Source organism: Triticum aestivum, chromosome 4B (genome assembly GCF_018294505.1).
Source record: "Triticum aestivum cultivar Chinese Spring chromosome 4B, IWGSC CS RefSeq v2.1, whole genome shotgun sequence".
NCBI classification, from domain to species: Eukaryota; Viridiplantae; Streptophyta; class Magnoliopsida; order Poales; family Poaceae; genus Triticum; species Triticum aestivum.
Genome location: NC_057804.1, coordinates 8,656,018 through 8,672,067, shown reverse-complemented (window position 1 = coordinate 8,672,067; position 16,050 = coordinate 8,656,018). Strand labels below are relative to the sequence as shown.

The 16,050-nt window shown below is 43.1% G+C and overlaps 1 protein-coding gene across 1 annotated transcript; it reads right to left on the bottom strand.

Annotated features, from left to right (window-relative positions):
• Window positions 1–245: 245 nt before the first annotated feature.
• LOC123094183 (histidine-containing phosphotransfer protein 2-like) lies at window positions 246–3,189 on the bottom strand. Its single transcript, XM_044516243.1, has 6 exons — window positions 3,006–3,189; window positions 2,784–2,899; window positions 2,630–2,698; window positions 1,467–1,538; window positions 995–1,067; window positions 246–560 (listed from the first exon to the last, which is right to left on the bottom strand). Exons 1-6 carry the CDS (start codon window positions 3,063–3,065, stop codon window positions 522–524), a joined length of 429 nt encoding a protein of 142 aa, XP_044372178.1. The 5' UTR covers window positions 3,066–3,189; the 3' UTR covers window positions 246–521.
• Window positions 3,190–16,050: the final 12,861 nt, after the last annotated feature.

The window sequence follows — 16,050 nt, the reverse complement described above, 5'->3', positions numbered from 1 at the left end:
TGCGATCCCTGGATGTGACCTCGCAGACCATCCCCTATGTTTTGCCCCTCCTCCAGCTACTGCTCGTGGTGCCGTCGCAGTCTTATAAGAAGGCCACGCTGAAATTTCAGACCGAAACGACATGTTTAATATGCCCAAATATGGTGATTGGCTACACTCTAGGTACAACAACCAACAACAAGACTTGCTTATAGAGAAAAACAAACAGAAGAAACAGCAAAACAAAGTCACTAGAGGACCAACCAACCAAGTATATGTTTTATAAACAGCCTGTAGGCGGGGGGCAACACATCCACGATACTCTAGAATATGGACTTCACACTGACATCAACACACGGCAACAGTTTTCTTTCACAGGGTTACGAGCCCAAAGTTCCGACGCGAGAATATTCATCTAAGTTTTACGCGCACCCGATAGTGCCAGACGCCCTTTGAAAACCGCTACATCTTCGGAGGCACATGGACCACATAATGCAAGGGATTGCATGGGGCCACGCTCTTCCCCCTTCACTTGCCGCTACTTAGGAGTTAGGACCACATGTCGCGATCTGCTCTTCGAGCTGCAACAAAAGATGAATAATAGGTTAACGATTAAGAGAAGTACCTTCCGAAAAATGATTAAGATAAGTCTATGGCACATAATGGTGCTCAAGTCACATGGTTTCACTAATCAGCCATGTTACAAGTTAGCTAGTTTCTTATTTGGGCATTTGGTGAGCTTAATTTAAGCTGGGAAACAGAGAATTTCTCCCACTTTTTTTAGCTACCCTGTGCATCTACCAAACATGATGACAAAATTACCACATAATCATTTAACGGCTAAATGAGACTTTTCGGTACCTCGAACTAAGTGCTCCAAATCTAAATGTCAAAAGAATTAGATTAAGGATTAAAGATTGTTCCCTTTTCTCTATCTTAATATGACCAATCTATGGGTTGTGAAACTAGTGGAAAGTTGGTATCAAAATCCAACATTAGGCACATAAGGTGCTACCTGCATCATGATCTCCAACTCATGTCGCACAATATAGAACTCATTCCTAACAAGAGCCAGTGACACGAGACACCTGAAATAATGCAAAAATACCACATTGTCAAATTCTGAAGAGGTTAACAGAACTGAGATGAAAATGGTTCAAAAATTGTAACCCTATATTTCAAAAAAGAAAAATCTCTAGCCATATAAGAATTTAGTTGTGCTATAAACAAAAGTATAGAGCCAATAAATTACAAGAGAACCATCAAATGGTAGCATATTCAGATAGTGAACCGGGTAATATCAACAACGTGATTGCAGATGAAGTGAAAAAGCAAATCAGGTTACTTCTTAACAACGTTAGATTGGTATGAGCTGAAAATAATGACAGAAAGACAACGTGAGCTGTCAGGTTTACATAGAGACATTGAAAAACAATGTTGCGAATAATTATTGTGTAGCAATATTAAATAAGCTATTAAGTTCTGACCCTTGTTTGTATTGTATGGCATAGAAATTGCCGAAGTGCATGCAGGCGAGGTTCACTTGCTGTGCACCAACACTGAAACATGCAAAAAAATGCAGAGCAGGAAATTAGGAACTTATCAAACTTATTATAAACTGAGACGTCAACTCAATAATATTCTCAAGGAGCCATTTCCTATCATGATTGTCGACTCCATAAATTGTTTGATGAAGCAGAAAAAAAAACATCATTGTCGCTATGTGCAATAGTAGATCAGTAGTACCAGAAATATTTAGAAAACGACAAAGTTTTTCTTGCCGAACCATGAAATTGTCATGAATACCGACAATTCTGCTACACGAGACACTACTACAATCAGGTCTTCTAATTTTGGATATACGACACCCAAATGGCGTCCATGACGTACACACTCTGCGCCTGACAAATCTGAACAGAAACAACACCGTTCCAATGGTGAAACAGAAAAAATGGCCATTGGCATTATGTAGAATTGCAGATCATTAATACCAGCCATGCTTATAAAACGACATTTTTTTTCATTCTCAACCTAGAATAATGGTATTGCCGGAAGAACAGACACGATAGTAGAACAAACATTTGCAAAACGACAAAAATTCCCCTCGCCAAGCTATACGATTTGATTAACATTGAGAAGAATACCAACAATTTCGTTACACGATATATGACTAAACTCAGCTCTTCTACCTATGGCTATACGACGCCTGTAAAACGAAACAAACCTCAATTGTGTGGCCGTGTCGTGAGGTACACACCCCATGCCGACACATCCAAATATGCCGTGGACAAACTAGAAAAAACACCATTAGAGATACATAGAATAGCAGATCAGTAATACCAGAAAAAACACCATTAGTAATACACAGAATAGCAGATCATTAATACCAGGAATATTCCAAAAAGGGCAACAATTTATCCTCATCATAATATTGATATTAATCGGGATACCGGTAACTCCGTTACACTAAACGCAACTAAACTCGATTCTTCTAATTACGCCTATGGGGTAGTGCAACCGACAAATAAGAATCTGTTGCCCACTACAATAAACAGATCTGAATCGCACGACATTGACGCAGCGGGCAAACAAACATAGAGTTAAAAATAAACAGGTGGAAGAGAGAGAAAGGGTTTATGATGGTCATCACCTGGTAGTGCACCGCATGAGCTGCTGCGTCAGGGCTTCCACCTCGTCAAAGTCCACTTCGGGTTCCTCCCTGCGATTTCCAGAGCAGATCATTAAGATGAGTCAGTTCGAGACAGAGAGCAGAGGGAGAGATGACAGAGGGCGTGGGGGCGGACATCAGGAGGTCGATGTCGTCGATGATCTCGGAGGCGTCGTAGATGAAGAGACGGGAGACCTCGGTGGCGGTGCCCTCGTCCCGCAGCTCCTCGAATGTATCCTCGTCCACCACACCCTGGATCGACATCGACCACGCCAAAGCAAAGGCAAAGGCCAAGTTAGTCGTCCAGCCAAGCCAAAATCCAATACCACACGACTAGAGGGGAGGGGAAGGGCCTCACATTGGTGTACATGCCGGCGATATGGGCGTTCAGCTGCGCCCTCAGTGCTGCGGCTGCCATGGCAAGGCGAGGAGAGGTCCGGCGGTCCGGGGGACTGAGCGGTGGAGACCGGGGAATTCGGCTGCGGATGCGAAGTGAACGAGGATGGGTGGAGAAGCGGAGGTTGTATAGCTGGGCTCACGAGGGTCTCTCACGTAGGCGTTTGGCAGCGAGTGCTCTACTAGCTGTACTGTGTTGTCGGCCGGGCGCCATTAGTTAGCTTGGCAACAGCCCGCTTGCGTACTGCGTGCGATGTATCATGCATGCATGCATGGAGCCACCGGTTGTTCATGGAAGTGAGTGTCTGTTTCAACTTTTCCTTTCAAAAAAAAATTAGTCCCTCACAATCTTATCTTATATCTTATATTTACTAATTGAGGCACCAAACGAGGAATCACGTTAATCCTACAAAACTAACAAAAATAACCATCTGATCTCAGTATAAAATATCTACAGCCGTTGGATGAAATCACTAAGAGAGTCCTAGCAAATTATCCCACACGTACGTCTCCTTACAAGAAAAATAGTTCTTTGTATGGAACCCAAATAAAAAGGGTCACGCTAAACCTATATAAAACTAATAAAATTAACCATCAGATATCAGTATGAAATATCTGCAGCCGTTAGATAAAATCCCTGAGAGTCCTAGCAAATTATCCCACAGGTACGTCTCCTTACAAAAAAATAGGTCTTCGTATGGAAACCCAAAGAAAAAACAGGTTTCCCCGCATGGCCGCATCTCTTCTGCCAGCGCCACTCCTCCTCCTCTGCCGCCTCTCCATGTTCTCCTATATACTGCAAGGTACGATCCCTGATGCAGTCCATCTAGAAGAAAATGAACCAATTCAATCTCTACTCATTGCCCTTCCACTCGAGTTTTGATATCTCCTTTTATTTCAGGTTTGTGAATCCTAGATGGCCTATGCATATGTGGATGTGTATCCATGGTAGTTTGAAGGAGGGCGCACAAGCCGGTGCGCCATTGATATTCGAGGGCGCACATGCGAGAAGGTAAAGGCAGGTACATGTCGGCGGCGGTTCATCATCTACTCCTGCTCTGTTTTTTGAGGAGATTCTTATTTTGGGGGAAAGTTCTATATTTTCTAGACCCTCTCCCCAGCAGTGCAAGCGGCTGCCTTCCTCCAGATTGTCTTTTGTGATTGGGCAACAATAGGCACTGGCGCACTGGCCGAAAGTTTGTCCGGTCGCTTGGTAGCCGTAAGATTTGCGCGCTTGTAACCGTTCGATTCTCCCCCAAACTCGTCTCCTTCCTCGCGCGGAACGCGCGCCCCCCTGTGACCCGCGAGATGCATGATCCCCCGCCTGGTGATGGACACGACGACCATGTTCGTCGAGCTCCGCTCGAGGGATGCCGCCGTGACTGGTAGGGCACGCCATGGCCATGGGAGTCGAGCTCCGCGAGGGATGCTACCGTGGCCATGGGCGTCGAGCTCCGCGAGGGGTACTGCCATGGCCATCGGCATCGAGCTCCACGAGGGGTGCTGCCATGGCCATGGGCGTCGAGCTCCGCGAGGGCTGTCGCCATGGCCATGGGCGTCGAGCTCCGCGAGAGGTGCCCGATATGGTTGCCGGGACACCACCCACAGTAGATGCACCTCTGCTGATGGTCGGTTCCAGCTTTTGACGATGCCCGTTGCAGCTTATCCGGCGGAAAAACTTGTCATCATCGCCGGCGGTTGTATCTCGCCATTGTATCGTCGCCGGCAAAAAAAAATGGATGTAGCAAAAATTGTTGCTGGATGTACCAAAGTTCTATTACGGTTGCAGCAAAAAAGTCATCGCCGCCGTCGTCGGGTCACAACTCAGCCTGAACATATGTAGAAAAAAATGAAAACGGTTGTAGCAAAAAGTGACATCGATTCTAGCAAAAACGCGAGGTCGATTCTGTATTGCAGAAAAATGTGACACCGATGGCAGCAGTATGCGATGCCGTTTGTAGCAAATTCCGACGCAGGTTGAAGCATGTAGAAAAAATAACGACATCGATTGTTTTCTTGGAGGAGCGTTGCCCTATCCTCGCCGTCCTGAGGTCACCATGCTCGCCGTCTCATGGCCGGTCGCAGGCTCCCTGGGTACCGGTTGCAGCCTCCTTCCCAGACCTTGTCTCGTCTTGAACCATGGCTTATTTGAGAGAGAAGGAGAGATGTTTTGGGGGATAAGATGTGCAGAGGAGGAGGACTAGCAGCAGTCGGGTAGTCCCCCTGGCTCAGCGAAGCACACGGCCGGCAGCGGCCGCCGGTAGGCAGCAGCGCAGGGAAAAGGAAGAAGAAAAATGGCCACGGGAAAGGATGTGTCTGGAGGTAGGAGATGAAGGCAGCAGTTAGGGGAAAGATAAAAAAGGGAGGAGGGGTGGTCCACGTGGGGCCCAACAATAACAGGAGTCTCGCGCGACGCGCGGATTGGGCGGGCGCGGGGCGCCAGCACTAGTAGAAAAGGGGGCATTAGTCCCGGTTCGTAAGGGCCTTTAGTCCCGGTTCTTGAACCGGGACTAAAGGGTCGTTACTAATGCCTCCCCCCTTTAGTCCCGGTTCAAACTGGAACCGGGACTAAAGGTCGCGGCCACGTGGAGCTCCACCTTTAGTCCCGGTTGGTAAGGAAATTTTATGATTTTTTTTGAATTTTTTTTTGAATTTTTTTTTGAATTTTTTTATTTTCAAATTTCTGAATTTTTTTAACCTCTAATCTCTAATCACCACCCCTCATCACTGCTCAATTTATCCTCTAATCTCTAATCACCCCACATCATTCCTGATCATCTAACTTTTTTAAAACCCTCAGGAATTTTGCGTGAGCATGAAGTGACACATTTCACTATTTGAGTTTAAAACTACTGTTTTAAAAAACAATAATTATTTAGTAACACTAATATTTCTTGAATAATTAGTTTGACCATTGTTTGACCACAGTTTGACCACAGTTTGACCAGATTTGACCAAAATTCAAAATAACTAAAATAATTATTTAGTAACACTAATATTCTAGAATAATTAGTTTGACCATTGTTTGACCATTGTTTGACCACAGTTTGAATTGTTTTCGATTTTTTCCACTCTAGATCTTAAAAGCCCCGTAACTTTTTTCTGTTAGGTTTTTGAATATTTTGAAAATGTTTAACGGGGTTCCCCCGTTAAATTTGGATGTAACTTTTCGAGTAGATGATTTTTCATATAAAAAACTTTTTCATCCGAGTCAGTATGCAAAAGTTATGCCCATTTTTACTAAATTCTAGAGAGATTTTGCAAATAAAGTCGAAATTCATATTTGTAAATTTTCCGAACAATTAGACCACATATCACATGGGAAACTTATTTTCTTTTATTTTTTGACATTTTCATCATTTTCTTTTATTTTTTTAAACTGAAAAGGCGATCCAGGGGGGAGGGGGGTGGAGTTTGAAAATGGGACCTTTAGTACCGGTTCGTGCCATGAACCGGTACTAATGCCTCAAACCCCATTAGTACTGGTTGGTGGCATGAACCGGGAGTAAAGGTCTAACCTTTTAGTCCCGGTTGGTGCCACGAACCGGGACTAATGGGCATCGCACCCTTTAGTCCCGGTTCGTGGCACCAACCGGGGACTAAAAGGTCCAGACGAACCGGGACAAATGGTCCACGTGGCCCCTGGGCGCACGAACCGGGACTAATGCCCCCATTAGTCCCGGTTCTAGACTGAACCGGGACTAATGGGCTAACCCGGGGTGGACCAAAGCCCTCTTTTCTACTAGTGCAGCGTGGCTCGCGACCGGCCGAAGGTTCGGCCGGTTCCCCGGCCTGAAACGTTTCCCTTTGTGATTGCCTAGCATGTCGTTTGACTGTTAGTTACAAGGATTACGTGATATCAATAGAGAACATCACACGTGAAACTTTTCCTACACGCCATGGCGACAAGTATGTTGATCTATTTTGCTAACTTAATGGCGATGATGGTTGTGTTCATGTTAATAATCCCTGCGGTGGCAACGTCTGGAGGTGTAAACATATGAGCAGATTAATAATCATCCATATACATGGGCAATAGATTGAGAGCAGCAACTTGCAGGTCTGAACATGCTCCCCAAGCCATGGTTCCCAATGGTAAGTTTCCACTGACTATTCATATCTTAATTGTAGGGAGTTGGAATTACTGAACTCACATCGAAATACACAGCACCAAACACACAGACACACACACACACATAAGAGGAGTGTCCTTCTTTATCAATTATTAGAATTAATGGATATCGTACTAATATTTGTGTATCTGCCAAATTTCTACCTACTTAAAGCAACATGGGGTGATTTGGTGAGCTCACCTAGGTGCTACTTGCAGAAATCGAAGAGAGGCAGACATCTGGTGACTTCTAATAATTATAGTTTCATGAAACTAGATCACTGTCAACTGTAAATTGTTAGTTTTAGTTAAAGGCCGTGAGACACTTCCTTGAACAAATATTAGATTCATCAAGTTTCAGGTACGGCTGGCTTAAGTACCATGCATGATATTATTTACATTCGATGAGAGTTACTATTTGTAAATTATTTTTCATTAGCTGGTGATATGTGAAAATTGGTTCAATAATGGCCTCCTGGATCCTACTCCGACTGATGCGTGTTCCTCTTACACAGGGCACATAATCCTCCTCTACTGCCTTGATTAGATTATTAGAGGTAAGAAGTATGCACAATCTCCCTATGTACTAGATGGTTGCGTCTTTTAATCCATCCGACCAGGGCGCAACAAAGACCATAGGTTCAAATATTCATAGACAAATGTGATAATTGTTGTCAAGTGACTGATTTTGTCGCAACCAATTTTGTCCTTCATAATTAAATTTTTAGCTGTACACTTGAGCTAAATTGTTGTCAAGTACTCATCCATTGCTTTGTTCCTCAGGGTTGCAATATTATGGTTCCTTACTGTCGAGTCAAAACAGATGTGTACAGTTGAGCTAAATTTTATGTTTAGATCTAGCATGCAAGAGGAGGTATTCAATATCGATTACAGATGGCAATGATAACAATATCAGCTCAATCATCTATTTTAGTCGACTGCTAGCATATTCAGTACTAGAAGGATGAGAGGCCCTCTGCAGGAATTGAACGGCGATCGGCCCCTACCGCTGGCATGGGGCCTCCTGTACAATATTGTGTTGCTTGCTCGAGGCTTGGAGGAGGTACGGTACTGATGTTCCTCTTTGAAGCAACACTAGTAGAAAAGAGGGCTTTGGTCCAGGCCGGTTTAGCCCATTAGTCCCGATTCAGTCTAGAACCGGGACTAATGGGGGCACTAATCCCGGTTCGTGCGCCCAGGGGCCACGTGGGCCATTTGTCCCGGTTCGTCTGGACCTTTTAGTCCCGATTGGTGCCACGAACCGGGACTAAAGTGTGCGATGCCCATTAGTACCGGTTCGTGGCACCAACCGGTACTAAAGGTTAGATCTTTAGTCCCGGTTCGAGCCACCAACCGGTACTAATGGGGTTTGAGGCATTAGTACCGGTTCATGGCACGAACCGGTACTAAAGGTCCCATTTTCAAACTCCACCCCCTAGATCGCCTTTTCAGTTTTAAAAAAATAAAAGAAAATGATGAAAATGTCAAAAAAAAAAGCAAGTTTCCATGTGATACGTGGTCTAGTTGTTGGGAAAATCTGCAAATGTGAATTTCGACTTTATTTGCAAAATCTCTCTAGTATTTAGTTAAATGGACATAACTTTTGCATACTAACTCGGATGAAAAAGTTTTTTATATAAAAAAATCATCTACTCAAAAAGTTACATCCAAATGTAACAGGGGGAACCACGTTAAACATTTTCAAAATCCTCAAAAACCTAACAGAAAAAAGATACGGGGCTTTTAAGATCTAGAGTGGAAAAAATCAAAAACAATTCAAACTGTGGTCAAACAATGGTCAAACTAATTAATCTAGAATATTAGTGTTACTAAATAATTATTTCAGTTATTTTGAATTTTGGTCAAATCTGGTCAAACTGTGGTCAAACAGTGGTCAAACAATGGTCAAACTAATTATTCAAGAAATATTAGTGTTATTCAATAATTATTGTTTTTTAAAACAATAGTTTCAAACTCAAACAGTGAAATGTGTCACTTCATGCTCAAGCAAAATTCCTGAAGGTTAATAGGATTGACATATTAATATTGTCAGGAAAACAACAAGTCCAGACTTGGAAACGAGGGAGAATAGAACCGAGAAGTTAAGCGTGCTCAGGCTGGGGGAGTGGGAGGATGGGTGACCGTTCGGGAAGTTAGATGATTTGGAATGATAAGGGGTGATTAGAGATTAGAGGTTAAATAATTCGGAAATTTGAAAATTAAAAAAAATCAAAAAAAATTCAAAAAAAAATCATAGAATTTCCTTTAGTCCCGGTTGGTAACAACCGGGACTAAAGGTGGAGCTCCACGTGGCCGCGACCTTTAGTCCCTGTTCGTGTTAGAACCGGGACTAAAGGGGGGAGGCATTAGTAACGACCCTTTAGTCCCGGTTCATGAACCGGGACTAATGGCCCTTACGAACCGGGACAAATGCCCTGTTTTCTACTAGTGCAAGTATGGTTGTGGCCATCATCGCTATGGCGGCACAACGTTTCACATCCTGGATTCCATTCAAGGGCATAATGCTCTCCTCTCCTATCCCAATTTAGCACAGTATCCCTAATTCCCCTCTTTCCAGGTCTTTTTTCCATCCTTTTGAATTCATATTACCCCCAACGGACATGATGTATCATCAGGAAAGATTGCAAGCAGAAGATAGATGATGTTTGTCAGGCGCGTGAGAACTGAAAATCTTGGTTTTCCTTTTGTGGATACTGCAGGAGAGCGGTATGTCTGAGCACAGACATAATTAATAGTGCATAGTTGTGTCCTTTTTCGTACTTTTTGCTGATGAAATATCCATGGTTTCACATGCATGAGTTGGAAAAAAAATCGGTGGATGCAGCAAGGTTTGATTAATATGATGGTAAGTATTATTTCCAAGTGTCAAAGCTTAAGAAAGATGGATCCCACTATGAAAGGTTATGGTGAACGAAGAGGTCAAAAAAGATATTCAAGCGTTGCGTTCAATATCAACGATATGTGGTTGGCGTCTTCCATCATGCAGCCAGCGACTTTCACGGCTGCGTATCTGTTCTTTCGTGTTACACTGGTGCAAACCAAAGAAGCCTCCTGTATATCAAGTTACTGCTGGGCTCGCCTATGTGTTCTTTGGTGATTAGGGAAAAGAAATATCGAGAAGCACATGGCAACCATCTGCTGATTCCTCACCGGCTGCCTACATTTTTCTATGAGATTGGATGGTGAAATTGAAACATGAGACTCTCAACAATGCAGCGATTAATGTTTTTCCTGGATCACCCTTTCTAGGCTTTTGATTTGAGATAAAAATCTGAAATTGGTTTGCCCTACTGTGTTTGCTTCCATTGTTTAATCTACCAGGTGCATATGCAAAGAAAATGTGTGCCAATATATATAGTATAAGCTAAGCGTGTGATAGAATATGATTTTGTTATGCATTATTGCTTTTCCACTTCTACATCTCAACAGTACTACCGCACAACTACTCCCTATATAGCTCTGTTCGATGGTGGCCTCTACGATCTAAGGTACATATATAGTTTAGGGTAATTATATTTTCATAATTCAGAATAACTATGTTTTCATAATTTAGAGTAATTAGATTTACTAGCGCATATGTTGGTCAAGAAGCTTTTGGCATGACATATACTGCTAGCAGTCCGATAGGACGATCCGTAGGATAGAGCCTGTGCACGGGAGTGGATCATCGCAAAGCAGACGATGCCAAACCGATCATACTTCTGTGCCACTGCAGCAACATTCACACTGAAGCTATGGTCTAAATCTAACAAAAGTTCTATGTACCATATCTAAATCTTATTTACACAGCACATGCACAGCTATTTGAGCAATAATTGGCCAATATAAGGAAAAGATACATTTTATGGCGTCAGTTGGATCCTTCTGTTTAAAGAAAAATGATGTTTATTTGAGTATTTTCTTTGTGTGGGTTTGAATGTAATGATGTAAGAAATAATTACAAATTTTTTTTAGTTTTTCCTACAAATATGCATGTGAGTCCTCAACATGTTCGATTTTGTATACCATAACAACTGCATGCGCTTGATCAATGAACTTGAGAATTCATACGTGTCCACTTTTAATTCTGCCTGAAATTTGAAGACTAAACACCACTATAAAATAAAAACTGAAAAGCATGTTCCATGTTTTATGTTTCCAGTTATAGGCTTACAAAGTATATTTACAAGATTCTATGATGGTATATCTAGCCCGTGCAGGTGCGCGGGTTGATGATTAGTGTTTATAGGGACGAATAGAAAACTACCCACTCTCCTCTGTCTCACTTCAGTGAATTGGTTTCAAGAGCATTCCGCCACTTATTATGATTTTCACAGTTTCATTTTCAACCCCGCCGCCTACATGCCCTTTACACCCAGTCATTCCAAAGAGTACTTCCCCCCACCCCCCACCCCCACCCCCGTCTTAGCGCGGCTGCTGGCACGGAGTTAGCCTGGGCTTCTTCCTCGAGATATGTCATGATCGCACACTCAACGTAAGAGCTTTACAAGGAGCATTGACCTTCTTCACTCACGCGATATTGCTGGATCGGGCTTTCGCCCATTGTCCAAGATTCCCCTCTGCTGCCCCCCATGGGAGTCTGGGCCATGTCTCAGTCCCAGTGTGGCTAAACATTCAAAAAGACCAGCTAAGCATCATTGGCTTGCCAACCTTTACCTGACCAACGAACTAATACTACGTAGGCTCACCAAATAGCGCTTTGAACTTTCTTCAGGATTCGGCCCGAACTATCCAGCAGCTTTCCACGCATTACGCATCCGTTGGTCACTTTCTTCTCAACTATTCCAATTAATTCCAGCAAACGGAGGCTTTAGGTCAAAACCGCAGCGCACGCCCAGTAGTTTTGAAGCAAGGCGAGACAACTTTAGCTATGGGGTTACCTAACCAAACATGGCGGTCAACCCCCAGGGATAAGGCATGCTTCACGAGTTTGTGAGCTTCAACATTCAAGCTCCTAAATTTATGGCTAATGTACAATTAGTAAAAGTAGCCTTCTGATCTATGATCTCAGTTATGATTGCTCTGTAGATAGCTGCGCTCTTCTGATGTATATCTGCAACACCACCTTGCAATCTGAAGCCACCTGAATCTTCCTCTCATAGAGATTATCACCAAGTGCAAGTGCCACCCTGATTGCTGAAGATTCGACAGTAACAAGATCTGATATATGTGGAAACACAATGGCCAACACACCCAGAAAATTACATGCTTGATCTCTGCATATAGCTCCCATTGCGCCTCGAGTGTCGCCTGGTCCAACCGCCGCATCCACATTGACCTTCACCATATTATCCCGAGGAGCGATACATTGACTTGGCCTAATCACGGGTGCCCCTGGAACTGGACTTCGAGTGCTTTGGGTAGCTCTCAGCTCAGTTAAGTAACTCTGCACAAAAGCCTGAAAAGTGAAAGGGCTTTTATATATCTCCTCATGTATAGCTTTGTGCCGAGCTCCCCATATCGTCCATAAAAGTGATCGTAAACATGATAAAATCGTCCGCATGTGATAACACCTCATGCATGGTGAATAGCCACTGTTTGGCGTCATCATTTACATTCAGACTCAATAGCTCGACAATTTGCTCGTATGATAGTGCTCAGTGCTCCTTGAAACCAAGCAATTCAGCAGGGCATGCCTGCACATATCGTTAGACCAGCACAAACAACAAGCACTCGTCATCGACATGTTTCTATGATGAAGAAGGACATTGTGAGTATTGTGCTAATATTCACATGAACACCTTGATTTTCGGGGGGATTTTATATGCCATAAGTCTATCCATCCTTGACAATCAGCCTCTGAGTTTGATCGGCCACCCTGCTCATACAGCCATGATCCTCTACTGATCTTGGTTCACTGTATCATCTTGTAAGCAGAATGCCCAATGAACATGCCCCTTCTATCCTCAATCCATGACCAAAAATAAGATATTTGTCTCGTGCAAAGAGGGATCTTCAATATAGTCTCGGCATCAATGGGAATAAGTATCGATTGAATAAGTTGTTCATCCCTTGATGACACAGTGTGATCAATGTGTTCAGCGACGCTTGTCGGCGGCTGTGGTGTTTGTGAAGTTCTCGGCCTCTTTATATGCTCTCTAGTTATCCTATTATTGTTCCAAATATCAGGGGATTCTCTGTCTCCTATTCTCCTTATCAAACCCTAAGTCATTATGTCTTTCCCATGGAAAATAGTCGGCCATACATGTGATGGATGTGGTCCCAAGGTTGCATCGGAAAGAGGGTTATTTGGATAGTTTAGAACTTTTAAGATCAATGGAACTCAGAGAACCGGGATGGTCTAGCAAGCGCCAGGCTCAATTGGGGGTAGGGGTAGCTATCTGGTAGATCATGAATTGGATCCACATCTCAATTGTGTCCAAGGCTATGGTTGATGGTTTAGTGAATCCATCATACGACGCCAAAAGCACCGTGTTGCCTCGGTAAGTCCAGAGCCCATCGTCCATGACTCCCTCCTAGTCGCCTAAACAAGAAAATTGCAGCATGTACATATTATTGTTGAGTAGCCAGATCTTCACCTCTTTCGCCAAGTCCCAAGCCACCCTCATGTTTCTGAAAACCAGTACTGAGCATAAGTTTTCTCTATGTGCACTCGCATGATTGCCATCCACTGGATTGCTTCAGCAGGGAGCTCCTCCTCTTCCTCTACTACCACATCATCAAAGTCATCCTCCGTGATCCCCAACTTCTTCATCATCTCCTCTACCTCAGTAGTGTTCATCATGGTGCTAGCCTCGCATGTGTCCATTTTTTTCTTAACTTGCCCGCACTACACCACGACACTGCATTCAGTACACCACTGCACTACATCCCCAAAATCCAGATTGGTCGGGAATACAAGTTGTGCCAACACTAAAGGAATCAGGCACTTTACGGTCAACCATGGCTGACGATAAAAGGCATGCCTGGAGTATGGCAAAGGCCTTTGCTGTCAGCCAATAAATGGCAACAGCTCCGGCTAAATAAGCTACGGCAAAGCCCTCTTTGCCGTATACTGGCAGACGGGAAAGAGCCTGGACACCACACATGGCAGCTTAGGTCCGTTAAGGGGTTAAGGGTGTGCTTTGCCGTCAGCTGGCAGACGACAAAGGCCTTTGCATCTTTGTCGTCTGCCAGCGGATGGCAAAGATGCAAAGGTCTTTGCCGTCTGCCGCTGATGGCAAAGCTGCCAAATAGGCCAGCCCAGAGCACCCCAAGTTGCACAGGTAGCTGCCATGTGGCAGCTTTGCCGGCAGACGGCAAAGCTCTTTGCCATATGCCAGCAGACGACAAAGAGACTGTATAGCCCCTGTTTTTTCTGTTTTTTCTTAAATTCATTCAGTTTGACAGAATTTCACAGATATATATATATACACACATTTCAAAATAATTTCAACAAGCATACCAACAATAAGTTTCCATCAACATATCCAACATACAAGTTTCCAACAACATATCCACCATACAATGGCTTCCAACAACATATCCATATATACATACATATCCAAAATAAGTTTCCATAAACAAAAAGGAAGCACAAGTAGAAGAGTACACTCCATCAATGCAAGCTTCCTCATCTAAAGCAAATCTACAAATTAGGAAAGATGAAAGTTAGAAGAAGAAGAAGAAGACTAGCTAGAAGAAAAGGAAGAAAAAGAAGAAGAAAAAGAAGATTTATCTTCTCATTCTTTTTCTCCTCTCCTCTTCTTTATCTTCTTCTTATTCTAACTAAGGTAGGTAAAAATGCCATTTTTTAGCTTTAGCTAGCTAAAAATGCTAAGTGTGTAGGTCATTTTAGAGCTAAGCTAGGTAAATATGTCATTTTGGAGCTAACCTAGGTAGTTATGCCATTTTTGAGCTAACTAAGCAAATTTATTCATTTTGGAGGACAAAATGGTAAGTGTAGGCCAGTTTGGAGCTAACCTAAGTAGTTGTGACATTTTTAGCTAACTAAGCATATTAAGTCATTTAGGAGTAAAAAAATGCTAAGTATAGGCCATTTTATAGCTATCCTAGGTAAAGTATGTCGGTTCAGAGCTAAGTAAGGTTGTTATGTCATTTTCAAGGAAATAAGCTAAGTATAGGTCATTTGGGAGCTAAACCAAGGTTGTTATGTCATTTTTTACCTAAGTGAGCTAACTATGGCATAAATGAACTAGCTAAGCTAATTATAGATCATTATTCAGCTATCCTAGGTAGTTATGCCATTTTTTACCTAAGTGAGCTAATTATGTCATAAATGAACTAGCTAAGATAGCTATAGATCATTATTGAGCTATCCTAGGTAGTTATGCCATTTTCTAGCTAACTAAGCATATCAAGTCGTTTTGGAGAAAAAAAATGCTAAGTATAGGTCATTTTATAGCTATCCTAGGTAGAATATGTCAGTTTGGAGCTAAGTAAGGTTATTATGTCATTTTTGAGGAAAATAAGATAAGTATAGGTCATTTTGGAGCTAAGTAGGTCATTTCTTAAGCTAAGTATGTATTTGTTAAGCTAAGTATGTAGGTGAAGGAACGGTTTGGCTTGCGCTAGTGCCAGACGGAGAAGGACTGGTCGGGGTTGCGCTAGTTTGAGATGAAGAAGGATCGGTCGATGCTTGCCGGGAGGCGTGCTGCACCAAAGATCATTTGCAATGTCTAGTTAGCATGATGCAACTGAAATGTGAATACTAGTAACTAATGACCATTCAAATGAAACTCACCGCGTCCGCTATACCAATCTGCACTAGTAGAAAAAGGACCTAATGTGAGACACATTAGTCTCGGTTCAATGTTGGCCCAGTACTAATGGTACCATTAGTCCCGGTTCAAACGGCTATGCATTAATGCCGGTTCGTGTTGAACCGGTACTAAAGGGGTGGTGGCAGGCTGGC